At 44.4% G+C, this 17,020-nt stretch overlaps 1 protein-coding gene across 5 annotated transcripts in view; it reads left to right on the top strand.

Moving 5' to 3' along the window:
- Positions 1-17,020, top strand: part of NDST4 (N-deacetylase and N-sulfotransferase 4) — a 281,746-nt gene that overhangs the window by 175,891 nt on the left and 88,835 nt on the right. For 4 of the 5 annotated variants that reach the window (XM_074338571.1, XM_074338573.1, XM_074338574.1 and 1 more), the window contains exons 4-5: positions 1,782-1,869; positions 8,075-8,229. The exons of the other annotated variant lie outside the window; for it this stretch is intronic. In XM_074338571.1, the coding sequence (XP_074194672.1) occupies positions 1,782-1,869; positions 8,075-8,229 (243 nt within the window). The remainder of the gene's footprint in view (positions 1-1,781; positions 1,870-8,074; positions 8,230-17,020) is intronic. 5 annotated transcript variants of the gene reach the window in all.

A 17,020-nucleotide genomic window follows, 5' to 3' on the forward strand; every position in this document is an offset into this window, starting at 1 on the left:
AAATAGACTGTGTGATCTTTATGAGATTGCCCCTAAGAAAGCGTCCAATGTGTGAGCTCCCCCCCCCCCCGGTATAATTCAGTCCCTTCTGTGGCATTTATCAGGCGCTGTATGTCACACTGGTGTCACACCTTGTCCCTCTCAGGTAGTCAGGCCTGCGTGCTAATCCCAGGGCCGCGTGCACCTGCAGGAAGTATTTGCTGCATTTAAGGGTGCGTGGCGGGTACGTAAATGCAGACCAAGAGCTCAGAGGTGGGAAATTGAGTGGATGGGGTTGCAGTGCGGAGGAGAGGGGAGGGGCATTTTAAAAAACCTATTTCAAGACATGGAGACTCAGGGACTGGGCATTAATAAAACACAAAAGTCAGGAAAAAGAACTTGCTAGGAAAACAGGGTGCATGATGTTTTATTTTAAGGCTTTATTCCATAGCATTTACCAATAAGCTGACCTCGTTCACTTCACTCTTTTTTTTAAATATTTAGTTCTTTTTGAGAAGTTTTATATATGTGTATTTATATTTCATGTAACAATGAAACTAAGAGGTCTATTTTTTAATGCTTTTTCTATTTAATTGATAATATTTTAACAAGTTTGGCCAGGATGACACCAGTATAATGTGATCGTAGACAACTACTGACTATATTATAGCTTGGCTACCTGTTAGTTTTTTGGTCATTTCTTTTCCTCTTTGTTTTTTTTTTTTCCTTTAAGTAAACTAATTTGAGAAGAGCCCTCTTGATTCTGGGGAATAAGTAATTAGGGCCACAAGCTTTGAAGCAATGGCGGGCTCCCTGACGAGGTCCGCACAGACGTCATGTAACCCTCTGGCGCTGCCGTTACCTCCTGGAAGGCAGCGGCCAAGGACCCGGCTGGGCAGCAGCTCCAGCTGAAATGCGTTTCTCATTTCCATCAGAACAAAATGAGACCTCTTTAAAAATTCATTAAAAATTTTAAAAAGCATCTGAACCAATAAGCAAACTGAAAAGCCCGAGGAGCTGCAAGCTCTGCCACGCTGCACGTGGGGACATGGGGACAGCAGTGGGTTCCAGGGCACTTGAGGACATGGGGACAGCAGTGGGTTCCAGGGCCGCCTTCCCATCAGGGCATTCTTACCGTGTCTGCGGACAAGCAGTCCATCGGCAGTAATTACAGACCCAGAAACGAGGGGCAGTTTGCCACATTTAGAGATTCTTCTTTAAGAAAATGGCTGTTTCCTACCTGTCCTTCCCATTCACTCCCCAACGTTTGCTCTCAACATCCTATAAAATGCACATTGCTCTTCAGTGTGTAAAATAAAACCCAAGCTTTCAACTCAATAATTATGCCTCAAAAAGGGGTGGGGGAGGCAGCTCAGTCAGGTAAAATGCTAAACTGCAACTCAAACAAAGTCCTCCTTCCCAGCAAGTCCAGGACGTGTCCACCTCCAATAATTCTGAAAACGTTTCCCAAGAAAATGAGTATAACAATCCGGAATTCAAGAAACCTCTCACACAGAAATGAAAAGTGGTTTCGGCCCCGAGTTAGAGAACTGCGTCTTAGTAATGGAGAATGTGCTTGGGACTAAACTGTTTCTTACCTGGGTAACCGTCAATCAAACTAAGAACAACAGTGCCTATAACACCTGAAGTAAGAATAGCACATAACAGCACCCATCCAAAACCCCGAAAGCAGCAAAGCTCAGATTATTTTGTTTTACTCTTGCATACACATTTGAAAAAGAGGCATCCCAAAGCTTCATATTTATTTTTCTAAAATCATGTTAATTTCTTATTTATTTCAGGCATTACTAGAGACTCAAAATTTACTGCGCACTCAGGTTGCAAATTTTACCTTCAACCTTGGATTTTCAGGGAAGTTTTACCACACAGGTAAGAAGGGGCTTCATGATCGCAGGCAGCTACGCATAAATAGGAGAGCGGATTTTAAATGCATCACAAGTAGGCGAATGGAATGTGCAGGTTGTTACGGGGAAAACGTGGGCGCATATGTGAGTAGCCAAGCCCAACAGCAGTGAGCCTGTCGACTTTGGCAAACACTGTTTGAATCAAGGTCAAAGGAGGAAGAGAAGGGCCTTTTGGGTAGAAGAATCCGGAAGCATTGTGCTAAATGTGACCCTGTCTCCTGTCTCAGTGTAGAGTAGGAAGCACAGCGACAATGACGGTGACAGTCACAGTATGTGAATCAAAATCATGACGCTGGTTTTCAATTGTCAGATAGTCAAGGTGACAGGCAGTTTTGTACCTATTATTTTTCTTTGGAAATCATCCATCGATGAGAGAGATTTTATAGCCTCAATGAAAGGTAGTAGACTTTAAGGGCCATCCTTCTTAATTTACCTCCCCTTGCAGGATTTCCCCCTACAGTTACTATCAGTGATTTGGCCCAACACACCCCGAGACCATCACAGTCAGGCTGTCCATCTTGATTCTGCCCGTCTATCCAGCCACAGGCGCAGCCACTGCACAGATTCTCAGAATGTGGCTGGTGTCCAGGCACAGCTCTGTGTTCAGACATTTCTCACCTCATCAGCCATCTTCACCTCCAGTATTTTCAGAATATCAGCATCGGATGCCTGGCACTAGTGCAGAGAAAACCATATGCACAGAAGGACTATCTTGTGCATAATAGATAATCACGAGCCCACAGCCCACCGCCCACCCTGATTCTGCGTCCTGCTGTCAGCCACATGCTCTGCTCAGGACTGCGGTTGTCACTGCACAGTGAGGACATTCCACCGTGTCATCTTGCAGGCGGGCACTTTGTGGAGTCCTTCAAACCACCCCACGCAAAGCACTTCAATTATGGCAAGTGCAGCTCATTTCCCCAGAGGGCTCAGTGTGACCTCATAGAATATTGCAGCAGCGGCTCTCCTGAGTCCCTTTTCCCTCCTGCTTGGAAACGTGCAAATCTGTTTAAAGTAATAGAAAGGAAAGTGGTATTTAAACAAGTTGATATGTCAAATGATTGCATGTTTCAGAAGGGCATTTTGCAGAGAGAGATTTGGGTCATTGTGTCTGCACAGGCAAAGCTATTCCAGCTTACAAACTGAAGGGATGTGGTTTTGTACATCTTCTTCAAAGCCCCGGGAAGATATGAGTTCAGGCCGAGAAGCACTGACGATGAAGTCAAGAAGCAGAAATGCCACGCCTGGATCTACTCACACAGGGAACAGCATGGCATTATTTGGAGTTCACACACAAACACACTCTTTTGCCTTAAAGAGCCATGGAATGTGAGGAAAGCCCTTCTCTGGGCTGAGGTACGTCTGGGTAGGTGCCCCACGCTGGTTCACTCCTCACATCCGGGCCTGTGAAGCCTGCCAGGCTTTCCCAAGTTCCTGTTGAGGAAGGTTATCGCACTCCCACTTCCTCTTTAGAATCCTGCTCACGTACACAGCACACACACACTGGGTAATGAAGGACACGCTGGTTATTATCACAGCGGTGGTTATCCAGGTGGGCACAAAGCTTACACTGAATGATACCCCTCAAAAGGACCTTATGGACACTTACACTGATAGTGACCTAACAAAAGTGATGGGAGAGATGCCCCCTGTCCTGCTGCAATGGCAGCACCCTTTAGAGCCTAAGTGACACATTAGCATGTACGTCCCAGGGGGTTAACTTCTGTCACATAAACAGCAACGTCAGTTGATTGGCTCTTGATGAAATGCACCTACAGCGTATTCTCAGGATGCCATTGTGTCACGCAAGTGTATTTTCATTCACTGAGTGTTGTTAGACGCGGGGGCCACCCTCTATCGAGGGCACACCTGCTCCCTGTATAGTCACGTCCCCACCTGGACCTTTGACTGTAGAGGAAAGTGCTGGCCCTACACGTGTACCTGTGTAACCGTGAGGAGGTGGTCTTGTCACAGGCACCGCCTGCATCCTCCCGCAGGATGTCCTGACTGCCCGCAGCAGGAGGAAGCTGGGTGATAAGCCTCCTTGTCCTGAAGACATTGAATCACACACGCCCCATGTAATAACAGCAGACCCTCACCCCTCAGACTTACTCACTTGTCTGTATTTCCCATGCATTCTTTCCTGTTCAGCTTCTCAGTCCTTCACAAGCTAAAATCAGCCTCCCCACAAAAGCACATGTCACTAAGCCTTCCCTAGAAGTCAGTCACTCATGGGTGCCAAAGTGAAGGAGGAAAGACATATCACTGATTAAAAGGAAACAAGAAAAGTGTGCAGTTTGGAGAGCCATGTTATATGTAGTCTGGAAATGCTGAAAGCTTGATTGAAATTGTGGCTACAGCTCAGTTGCAAAATGGAGACATTACAGCATGAAGATGCCTTCTAGGGTGGAAGGGCTGCAAATGTTATTTTTTGTAGGACATGATTCTGGGACAATCATTGTCATTTTTTGTAATTAATAATACATTGAATATGGCTCAGCTACTTCATGAATAATAATTGAAAATTGGATTAATATTGGCCTTTTCATGAGAGTTCATCTTACAAAAAATGACCCTTTATATATAATGATTTACTTTCAAACATGAGAGTAAACAAAAAGTATTACATTTCTTCTTTGTTTTCTTTTGCTTTTCTGGGTAAAGTATTGTTTCATAGACAAGCTATTGGAAACAGGCTGTTGCTGTTCAGATCCAGGCTCTGACATTTCACTTGCTGTGCGAACGTAAGCAGGGTGTTAACCTTTCTGTGCCTCAGTTTCTGCATCTCCAAAGTAGGAATGATAATACTGTGTAAGTGTTTATCACCACTACTTTTAAAAGGAATTTTGTATATGAATCAAATATTATCAAAAATTAAATGATGAATAATCATAGGGTTCTAATTTTCTAATTTTGGAACTATAGGTAGTTTTTAATTTTCATCTCAATACAGTTTTGTTTTTTTTATTTAGTAATGAGACCATGCCACATTCAGTGTACAAAGAAAGTTGGAAACATCACTTAGGAATTACAATATTCATACGTAATGAGCAAATATAAGGTAGATGTTTGTATGAAAGTGATGATGAAGACACTGGAATTTTATATCTTACTTTAAAGTTGCAATGTGCCTTGTGGGGATAATCCTGTAGGCCACATCTTGCTAAAATTACTCTCATTGGCAAAACTGAAGGAGATTCAGAAACATAGCATTATCTCAGCACACATCCTCCAAAAGTGGTAACGAAAAAGTGAATTCTTCAGTGTTTTACTTCTGAATTAAAACCGTTTTTATTTTCTGGGAATTCAAAACCTAAAAGGAATTAACTTCCAAATGGAGCCAAAACACTGTATTTTTAATGACGAATGATGTGTGTCTGAGTCTAGATCAGGGTTGGAGTGAAAGGCTCATTCCGAACACAGACACTTGAATGGCTTGTCCATGTTACATATAGACGTGTGAGAACTGTACGTTATATTCTCACAGGTGATTTAAGGATAAGTTAGGTACAGAACAATATTTACAGGGAGTCAAACTTTCATATTGTCATTGGTTGGTCTTGAAAACCTTTGAAATTCTGCTTTGCAGGTAAAGTCCCTCAGCGTAACTTGGATCATGTTTTCCATTAAGCTATTTCTAGTGTCATGAAAAAGCTTGCTTCATGTGGCTTTGAATTATCTAACCTGTAAAACACAAGAGAAAGGCTGGCAAGAAATTAACCTATGAAGGGAAAGAGAAAGAGCTTCTTCCCGTCACCCTCAGCCTTGCAGGGAGTATTTCTAAATTAACACAAACTCTACTGTAAAAATTACTAAGATTTTAGATGGTAATGCATCTGTTTTTATCAATATTCTGCAAAATTTTATTTAAATTCAATACTTGACCTCCTTCCTGGCCCAGTATACATTATGTGCTTCCCGATACTTCCCGATACTTCCAGTAACATTCAGCAGAGTTTAAAGGGAGTGGAAGCTTTCTCAGACATTCTAGATGCAAAGCACAGGAGAAGGGTGGGGAAAGGATCCATTCACTAATCTCATGTGACAAAGGAATTCTTTCTAATCTGCACCGCAGTCAGCTACATTATAGCCATGAGAAACAGTCTGTCTATAGCAAAAACACCTCATGTTTAAAATACACCTGAGGAAGTGATAAACTTCTCTTCATTTGCATTCCAATATTTGATATCCTTAATATATTCATAAAAGTCAATGAATTATAAGTCTGTAGCACAAGTTAACAGATGGTAAGAATTCTGCCTGCTCATCTTGTCCATAGGACTGCATCACTTCCAAAACGTCTTTTCTTTTTGTATAGTAGCAATTGTTACTGCAATAATAGTGCCCCAATTCTGACCCCGGTGGTCCTTACACCTTTTGAGAACTGTGGATTATGGACCGTGCCCCAGAAATGGTGCATGAATATAAACACACACAGAGTCGGCAAGCACTGAGCAGACAGGACACTCTAAAGTTCACCGACTTACAGACTGAATTACACTATTCACTTATTCACTGCTCAGAGGCGGCAAGATACAACGCAAGCTCAAGGGATCCAGTCCCCGGTTTTAAGAAATTAATAATCTAGGCAGGTGATGTCTTAAGAATGTGAGAAAATATAGAAATTTAGCACATCACAGGGATAAACCAGTAGATATTATTTTTAAGAAGAAAGAGATCCTAATATTTATGAAGTCCTGACTGACTGCAGGTCACAATGTGAAGTGCTTTTGTCAGCCAATCTCATTGGCTCTTCACGGAGCCGTTGAGCTAGGCATTTAGGTCCCGTTTTCAAACCAGGAAACTGAGACTCGGAGAAGTTGCTTGTCCGAGATCCAGTGAAGCAGATGGGGGGCGGGGGCTCTAACCCAGGTGCTGACGGACTCCAAATACATGCGTTAACCATTGCACAGTGCTTCTATTCATCGGTGACCTCTTGACTACAGGACACCTAATGGGACATTTGTCGAAGATTCCTTCAACAATACTTTTAATATTTATTTGCTTAACTTAAGTAAAGAATATGAAATCAGGTAACCACCTGTACATTACACCCGGTGTTGAAAAACTAAACCAAAGAAATAGACCTCACACTGTAAGCCAGGGTTTCTTTCACTTCACCTGTTTGTTTGCATGTTTAGAGACTAAATAGGAATAATTGCTTATGTTACTGATTCAGAACATTTTTAAATAGGACTGAATATTGTAAAATCGTACAAGAACTGTACAATTGTCAAACAGTGCAACTACTCTTGAATGGCTACAACATAGTGAATTCCTTTACCACCAAGTCGTTCTTTTTCTTTCCTTCTTTTTTCACCTTGGCATGAGAAAAGCTCTTTCTATGCGCTGAGCACTGTTAACAGATGTTCATATTAGACGATGAGAAATTAATACTAGTTTAAATGCTCAAGTGGGGTTTCTATTGGGTTAATAGATTCAGTTTTTACATTTTATGAAATATTTACATCAAAATGGGAAATGTTTATGTTCATGATGTTAACTCAAAAACATTAAAGACATAAAAGTATTTATATAGTATGAGCTCAGCTTTAGAAAAAAAATAAGTAGAAAAAGATTTAAAAGGAAGATACCAATATGTGTCCACTAGTTCAATCTGGAAGATGGTCTCTGTTGTTGTTTTGTTTTTGATTTTTATATGTCACTAGTGTGTGCTTCCTACATTTCCTCAATGCGCATATATTATTTTTGTAACCAGAAAAGAAAATTAACAAACTTCACCAGTTAAATTTTCAGCTCAGTTTCAGACTTACAGCAGGAATGTTTTTGAGAGAAAAAAGAATAAAATCATCTCTGATTAGGTTTCCCCTATGCAACGCAGTAAGAGAGAATTATGGGTAGATAAGTTTAGAACAAAAACAAACTATTAAAACTAAGTGTGTGTTTCATTCCCACCTTAAGCAGGCAGAACCCAGCAAGGCAGTGATAAAAGGCCCTGCAGTCAGGTTCCAGGCTGTCTGTGCAGGACCCCCCCCCCTCCTGCCCCCCCCACACCCCAGGCCCCTGATGTCACCAGGCCAGGGTCACTGTATCAGAACACCACAAACCCGGATGTAAGTGTCAGTGGTAAGAAGAGTGACAGACGTGACAGGCTGAACCCGTGAGCTGCCAGGGTCCCCGGCTGACGGGCTCTGCCCTGTGTTTGCCAGGCACCGAGGAGGAGGACGCGGGCGACGACCTCCTGCTGCGCTCGGCCGCCCAGTTCTGGTGGTTCCCGCACATGTGGAGCCACATGCAGCCCCACCTGTTCCACAACGAGTCGGCGCTGATGGAGCAGATGGCTCTCAACAAGGACTTCGCCGTGGTGAGTGCTGTTCGCGGTGTCACCCGCCGGCGGCGCGGTCCTGCGGGGGGTGGGTGTGGGCTTGCAGGGCTGGGTCGTGGGGACACGAACGGGGATGTGAGAGCGCGTCCGTCGCGCGTGTGTATGTGTGCGCGCGTGAGTGTGAGTGTGGGTGCGCGTGTTACCCAATGTATTTCAATAAGGAAGTCGCCCCGCCCTGTTTTCTGCAGGAGGCCGACCTTGCGCGTGTGAGGACCAGAGCGGGTCCCTTCACTGTATTCCCCGCGTTGTGACTCGCCTCCTAAAGCATTTGATGCAACGATGGGGTAGGGACCAAGTGGACCATGAGAGCGGAGGCTCTAGACCAGTGGTCCCCAGGCCTTAGTGTCCCCTGGTCACCTGGGACCCTAAAACCCCGCGGCTGGGCCACGCCTCGTAGTTCTTCCGTAGGTTGTCTGAGAGCTTGAGACTGCTTTTCCAACGGGGTGTCCCATGAGGGGTGTCATCCTAAAGAGAGGCCAAAGTGACACGCAGCAAGCATTGGTTTGCGATCCAAAGAGCACGCACGGGTTCAGGCAGAAGGCAAAAGGGGGCTCCGCTGGGGAGACCGAGGTGCTGGCGTTTGTGAGAAAGGGAAGGGGGACAGTGACATCAGCGGAAGGAGGGGATTGCTCGGCCCAGTGCAGATAAGCCGACACTGTGACGCTGCCTCTAGTCTGCAGTGGTTTTCAGTGCAAACTCAGCGGTCGTGCCGGAATCACACCAGCGTTCTCTTCTCCTGAGCGTCGCAGACAGCTCTGTGCACACGTGGTGGCCTGGGCCCAGCACGCAGGTTATTCTGCCATGTGTGAGCCTCCCACCGGCCTGAGGAGGATGACGTGTGAGGCACTGCCTCTGGGGGGGCCACTCCTGCTCCATTTTATGGGGCTCCCTCTGTGAAGCCTTTTCCCCTGCACGTGCAGCTGGGACAGCAGATACCGCTGGCCTTCTGCTGGCTGTTGATTGCTCTTGAGCTAAAACAGTTTTGTTCTTTGCATATGTTTTCTTACATTTTGAAACGACTGAGAAATAATCAAAGACACGATAATATTCTGTGACATAAAATTAAATAAAATGCAAATTGCAGTGTCCATAAGTAGCGGGTTATTGGCACACAGCCACATCCTCCCTCTGTATCACAGTTGGGTCATTCCAGAAGACGCCATCTGGCCACAAACCCTGAACACTTACTGTCTGGACCTTGACGGAGACAGTTCACCCACCCTTGCTCTGGAAATTAAGTGAACCACGCCTCCCTTTAACCATCTACTGGAAGAAGAATTTCCCCCAGAAAAGAGCTCAGACACACTTTCTCAAGCCTTCGGCCAGTGAGGCAGATGGTCATCGTCTGTGAGTCAGCACAGACCCTGGCCCCAGGGAAAACCGCAGTCTCAACAGCTGTCATTTACAGTGAGCCGTCTCTGCACGCGTGCATGTGACGTGTCTGGTTGTGTAAACGCCATGTCAGGAGGCGCAGACCCAAGCCCGTGAGTCCTGCATAGTGGATGATGGTAGTGGCTCAGCACTGTCTCCGCCTCTGAGGCCCCGACCTGGGTCACCTCTGCATGGAGGACCCTTGCTGTACATGTGGGCAGCACAACCAGCAGTTAGGATGACGGACGTGAGCTCCGCCAAGCCTGTGTTTGTGTGCTGACTGCCATCCACGACTGCTGCTTAAAACTTACTCAGCCGCTCCAGGCCTCAGTTTTCACGTCTGTAAAAACGAGGATCATCGTAACAATTGCCTGCTAGGATTGTTTTGGGGATACACGTAACATGCTCAGAGCACTTCCCGGCTTACGAGAGCATTCAGTACGTATCAATTAACCACTTACGATCTTCCTAAATACAGATGACTATACAGTTATGTCGTTTTAAAAAAGCCAAATATTTTTCAAAATGTGGATTTATAGGAGGTCGACCTTCTCTTACTCTTAGGGAATGTCTAACAAATTTGGTACTGCTTCAGAACCTTGTAAAATTAAGTAAATATTTGCTTTGCAAAACATAAACTTACCCTGAGGAAACATGCTGTATTCTGTCAGTGCGGTTACCTTGAAAATAAACTGTCCTTGGGCGGAAATCTCCCCAGCTCTCTCCCACTCTAAAGTCTTCCCTTTAGGCACGTAGGTTGTGTTTCATAATGGTTGCTTTCACCTGTTTATGTAATTTATTTTTTAAAAGCCATGCGGAGAGCACTGGGAATGACTCAGACAAACCTGCTTTCTAACAAAACGTTGAAAGTTATTTCAAGTCCATTCACTTACATTTGTTAAGTCAGTGTGGCTAAAAAGCTAGAGTGAAACTGATCAACACATTTTGTAAAAATAAAAAGTCTGACGATATGTTGCATAGTCAAAATATTACAACTAAAACGAAGTCCATTAAACACACATTTGAAATGACGTTGCCCTCCGCCTTCTGGAGCTCAGCTCCTTCCAGCAGTGACATTCAGAACCTGACCTGTCACTGTAAACACAGGATGACAGCATGAGTGTAATCACAGAGCCAGGAAATGTATTTCTTCCCTGTGAAATTATCATCTTTACATACCCAGATGACACTCCAAAGCCACCAACAGCATAAAGATGGGACGGGTAGGAGGCAGCCAAGGAGACATGGCCGTCTAAGCTGCAGGCCTGGCCGCTGGTGACTCATTCTTCCCAAAGTGTCTTCGTGCCTCAGTTTTCTTCCCAAAATGGTAATGAGTCCCTTTTTCGTCCTCTAAACCACAGAGATTATAGGTAATTAATTTGCATCAGCTCATCTGCTAGACAAACGCCCTGGACCAGGTAATCCGCTGATCAACTCCAGTGCTGCAGCTCTGTGACCACCGACAGCAGGGACCACAGACTTGGGTGACCATCTGGAAATACTCATTGAGCTGCAGCTGAAGCAATGTCGGGAAGAGATTTCCAAGCTAAGTGACCAATTTATACCAAAAAGCCCAAAACACTGAAATCGCTTCTTTATTCCATCCTGACGTCCCTCACTCCCTCAGCATGACCTTGGCTGACAGATGGACTGTCAGTGAAAAGCACAGTTATTCTGAAAACATTGACAAAAATGATCCAAATGACATAATAGCATCACACTGATATTTCAAAAGTAGTTAAACAATCAATCGAGATGGTTTATTTGTAGAATTTCTCTGAATTCTGTGTGGATAGAGTTCATTTTCTGTTCTCGTGTATCTAAAAGTCATGAGAGAAACACCTTGCAAGACTGTTTCCTCCCTGTTTTCTCGTGTGAGAAGAGCTACATCGTCCTTCTTCACCCAGACACATGTACGGACTAGCGTGAACGTAGGTGTTCATGTATGTGCTCTACCTGACCCAAGAGCACGTGTGTGCAGTGTGAGTGTGTGTATACATGTGCACATTCCTGCTTCTTCCATGAACACGTATGCCCTGTGGGGGTGTGCACATGTGTGTGTTCATACGGAGTGTCACTGTATTGACGAACACAGCAGCCGAGATTATGGCCATTACCAGACGCTCCACCTGTGCTGCCAGAGGGTAAGGCAACACTTCTTTCATTCTCTTCCTTTTAATGAATCATACCTTTGTGCTGCCATTCAGTTGCTTGGACGCGTCACTAGATAGAAGCAAGACTTCAAAGATGACAACGGACAAAGTCTACGAGGACGAGAAGCATGGCTCACATTCAAGTGCTTGTTGAGCAAGTTTCCAAAAATCGTTCCTGCTCACCCACATCTGCTTCTCAAACACAGACAAGGGTGCCTGTAGCAGAAACCTGAATTATTTATTCTTACTCCACAATAAACTGGTGAAAAGAAGGAATAACTGCTGTCTGGTTGTTTCAGGTTATGCATTCAAATTTCCAGGTGAAAATTTAGGACCTTTCGCCCACTCTTGATATCACCAAAAGAATATCCCGAAGGAAACACGATCCTTTTTATCTATAATGCTAGTTTTTCAAGAATGATGTGAGTTTTTCTTGACATTTTATTGAACAGTCAGAAATCTTACTCATGAGTAATAAGTGAAGGGCTCTTAAAATAAAAGTATAGGTTCTGAATCCTCCTTTTGAAATGTTGCATGTTATTTATGAACTCTTTATAACTTTTTCCATAATTAGACACAATATTCTTAATATGAAAAATGCTGGCATTTAAATTGTTCTCATAAAAACCCAAACTCATCAAAGAGCAACTGTGGAACATCTTTAAGTGTCATGTGGCCTGCACAGTAAATCAGCTGTGGAAGTTTAATTTAAAAGTGAAAAGAAATGCTGGTGAAATTACGACGCATGGAACAAACCAAGAGACGGCTCAGCCTTGGTCCTCACTCGGTTATGGAGTTGCGCTCTGTGCTGACAGGTACACACAACTCTGTCCCCTTGTGACCTGCCTCCTCCGGGGCAATCTCTGCACCTGCGCTGCAGAGCTGAGGTTGGGGACAGTGGCCTCATCTGCCCAAGTAAGCAGGGTCCTGCGTGGGGGTGGCAGCTCTGATGGTCTCAGCTCGCCTGTCCTGCCCTAGGACCACCACCTTACAGCAGAGCTGGAGCCAGGACAAATCCTGGGCCAGGGGTCGCAGTCCCCTGCGTCTGGGACGAAGCTTCTGTCTGTGAGCACAGGGGGCCTTTGGGGAGGACAGCTCCGAGTTGCTCAGCTGTTCCTGCCTGGAACAGCTCTTCTGCACACAGAGCAGGAGGGATGCGCAAAGGCGGGCGGCCTGCCACTCCCAGGGAGAATCATAGCTCTGGCCTGGACGCCAGGAAGAGAGGAACCCCAGTGTTCTTGGATGTACAACTGGGGCAGAAATGTCCCTACAAAGTGAGGCACGTGGGGAAGGGAGTGCGCCATGGCTCGAATGCCGTCTTACACCTTAGTATAATAGATTTTCTGCGGTAGGTGTTTCTTCATTTGCTGTACGTCTTTAGTTGACTTCCTACAGATTTTAGATTTTCTTTAATAGTTTCCACGAGATATGGTTGTGTTTTCTGGGGGAGGCTCCTCAGAGCTCCTCCGGCATCATTCCAGAAGCCTGAATTCTACCATCAAATCTTGACAGTGTGGCTACAGCCTCCTCACTGGTCTCCAGTGGGCCCTCGTGTCAACTCTCATCAAGGCAGCGACAGTGATGCTGTTAACATGCAATTCAGACCCTGTCACTTTTTGTCACAGAGCCCCCACCTGCCTGAGAAGGCCCAGGGCCCAAGCACCTGGTTCCGGGCCCCCTGCACTGCAGGCCCCTATCTGCTTTGTCGATGGAAGTCTGCAGTGTGTCTCCTTCACGCACTCCTCGGTGGCGACTCGGCTTCACTGTCGCCTGCTCTGCTCCTTCTCCCAGCTTGGTGACTCTGGGTTTTGACCCCAAGGTTCCCCCCTCTTCCTACAAATCACTGCTGACCTACGTCCATCCAGGCTTGGGGGTCCTTGAGTTTGTAAGCACCTGTCCCTATCTGCCGTTCTCCTCACTACATACACACCCATGAGAACAAATTACGAAGGTGTGGCTTAAAGGATATTTTAGTGACATCATCTCGTGTTAAATCTAAAGTTATCCTCACCAGAGCCTAGAAGGAGTAAGGAGTGCGGGGAAAGCATTCCCTTTGAATCTTCTTCCTAAGAGTAAATTACGTGTGTTCTGTCTTACCTGCCATTTCCCGTTTCTACTCCCTAAGGATCGGTCAATCCTTGTTACCCGTTTTCCTCATTCTTCATACCAAAGTTGCCACTCTGCTTTTGGATTTAAGCCTATGAAAGAAATGCAGCTCCAGTTGCTGGTAATCTCCCCTGATACACCAGAATTTCTGGGCTGGGTCCTCAGATTAAAATCCACTGTTTTGTGTTGTGTTTTGTTTTGTTTGGAAACAATTTCCTTGTTAAGTCTGTTGTGTCTAATTTTGTATCAATATTTTAAATCCTAAAGCAGTGTAGGCAAAAAACATTTTTTAAGTCTGAAAGTGCATTAAATAATGAAATCAAATATGAAGGACATTTCCTTGGGAGACGGAGCAGTGAAAATTTGCTAAATGTTTAGGAAATGGAATATTCATATGATCTTGAATATATTTAATTCTACTTATTGGAAACCTATCGTGAGGAAGATGGTCTTAGGAAGGAAGAAATGATCAAATCTCAGTGGGAAGATTACAGAGCACCAGCCAGCACAACTGAGGCTCATTTATTTACAGAAGCACTTAAATGACTTTGTCACTGAATATAGAATTTATTTACACAGGCATCTTCTAGTCGTTTAAACGCGTCTCCATGTACGATGTGGTCAGTAGATACCACGCTTCGTCATTACTCTGCTAGTTTTTTTGCTCTCTGTGTTACACGCACGTGCCTTTCTTAGGTACTGTTGGAGAGTGTGTTCACAGATGCCATTCATCCATCACCATGTTCCTTTTCTCCGACAATATTGTTTGTCATAGTCCTTCGTGTTTGATTCAGGATAGTCAGGCTCACATACCCACAGATGCCGCCTTAAGCACGCCATGTCAACATGGCATGTTGTATGACGAGAGGTGAGTTATCCATTTGTCACAGAAGAGTTTCAGGATTTGAGTGACTTAAAGTTTTAACCATTTCAAAGCATAACTTTCTCAAATGCATGACTTGCTGCTTTGAAATTAATAAATGCACCCTGAGCATCATGTCACACTTTTCACAAGGACTGAAGGTTTTCGTTCTTAAAACAGATGATGGCTGGCGTGGAGCCGGGCGATTGCTGTGTTCAGTCTGCTGAGGTGATGCCCACTGTTGGCGCCTAAACTAGTTTCCCAGAATGTCTGCACTCTCGTGTCACCTCTTCTAGTCTGTGGCTTGTAAGGCTGACAGCTTCCTCTTGTGGCCATTGTCCTGTTATCTGAGTCTCGCCGCCTGTTCCCATCTCGGTCACATGAAGGGGTCAGGCCAGAGGACGCTGAGGTTCCTGATACCTCCCAGGTCTCTGAGTTGGGGTTGCGCTGAGCCCAGAAATCAGACAGAACCAGCTTCTCAGGCTCATTTCTAAAGTGACCGTGAGCGCTTTGAGCTCACCTGCAGGCATCTTGTGCTCGGCCACACCAACCACCCACCCTCTGCCTTGGGGTTCCCAGGCCAGTGTTCCCTCAGTGGCCCCATAGGCTCCCCAAGCAAGGGCTGGGAGAGCCAGACAGCGTCTCCCCGAGGTGAAGCGCAGCGACTCGTGTGGCCTGTTTTCCTAATGACCTTCTGTTAACCACTTTCCAGGTACTAAGGTAAAGTGGTACCTCGGTTTTCAAATGTAATCCATTCCGGAAGGCCGTTCGAGTTCTGAAACTTTTGAAAACAGCCGACAGCTAGGCCTCAAGATCTTGCACTCAGCGGAAGCCGTGTGACATGTTCGATTTCTGAGGTGTGTTCGAAAACCGAACAATTTACTTCTGGGTTTATGGCGTTCGTAAACCAAAATGTTCGTCAACAGAGACGTTCGAAAACCGAGGTACTACTGTAATATACAAGTGACATCTGCAAAGATGAACACTGTTGCAGAACACAGGACTTTCCTTCTACAAATCATCCCTGACCTATGTAATTGCATAAAACTTAAGGATTAATATGGACAATTGACGTGTGTCAATGGCATAGTGGTCAGTGCTGCTAACAGGTGGAAATATTGTGACTTCTCTTTTAGCTACCCACTGGCAGCAGACAGGAGTTTACAAGTAGGATGATATTGTTCAGTCAAGTTCCTAGCTAGTTTATTCAAGCTCTCGCTAAGGCTCGAACTCCTGTTCTCACCAAACCTACAATACGAAGAGTAGCAGGAACTTTTTTTCTGCAAATTACAATGGGTATTTCATTAGCTATTAATATTCATACTGTATGCAAAGGATTTAGAGGGGAAAAATGGCTTTTCTTGTCATGTGTGGTATCGTGATAAGTCCTGGACTTGCTGGTCTGTTATTGGCAGGTAGATGAAAAAATGTCCCTTAGACGGGAAGTCTCTATGATACTTACTATCTGTTTGACTTTTCTAGCAGAAGGCAGCATCAGATAGATGCACCTACCCCCAAAATTTCTATCCTAGCTGCAGCATCTTTTTTTCTGTCCAGTCGCTGTTTTATTTCTGAACATGTTTAACCTCAAAGGAATAAATAATACCTACAAAATGCACTGTAATATTGGGCATGGTAATTGAAGGAAATGAACTATTTATGTCACTCAACCTGCATTAACATGAATCCATCTAGACTTGCATCTGTTTGTCCTGGGTACCTGTTACCATTACTTTTGGTAAGCCTTGGAAGTCATTCTTTATAGTTTTTATTCATTTCAGTCATCTTTTAATATTAGCTAGAGGATCTCCAGTTCTTCTCAACTGCTGATACATGACAGACACAATTGCAACAGAGATTTCCCCCAGGAGATAAGCTAATAATGGCTTAAAGGAGTTGTTAATACTTAATTTACTTGGCTTTAAGGCACATAAATATTTCCTCTAAATATTAGTATTGTTTATATTATACAGAACAATGAACTGTGCTCAAAATACAGAAGAAAAATCATGATCCTCTGAAAAATACAAAACTATAGCTATTTTTACATATAAAAATATTTTGTGACACGAGTTTAGCTTCTCCATGCCGTAACCTAATTGTCAGTCTATTAGTTAAGCTTCTGTGTTTGACTTCAGACCAGTCTTGGTTCAGATTTCATGTTTGCCAATTACTATGGGTGGACTTAGCAAATGACTTAAAATTCCTGTGCTTTAACTTTCCAATATGTGAAATAGGGGTGATAGTATTTCCTACCACATAGGTTTTTATGAGGATT

Source organism: Rhinolophus sinicus, linkage group LG07, assembly GCF_036562045.2.
Source record: "Rhinolophus sinicus isolate RSC01 linkage group LG07, ASM3656204v1, whole genome shotgun sequence".
Classification (NCBI taxonomy): domain Eukaryota; kingdom Metazoa; phylum Chordata; class Mammalia; order Chiroptera; family Rhinolophidae; genus Rhinolophus; species Rhinolophus sinicus.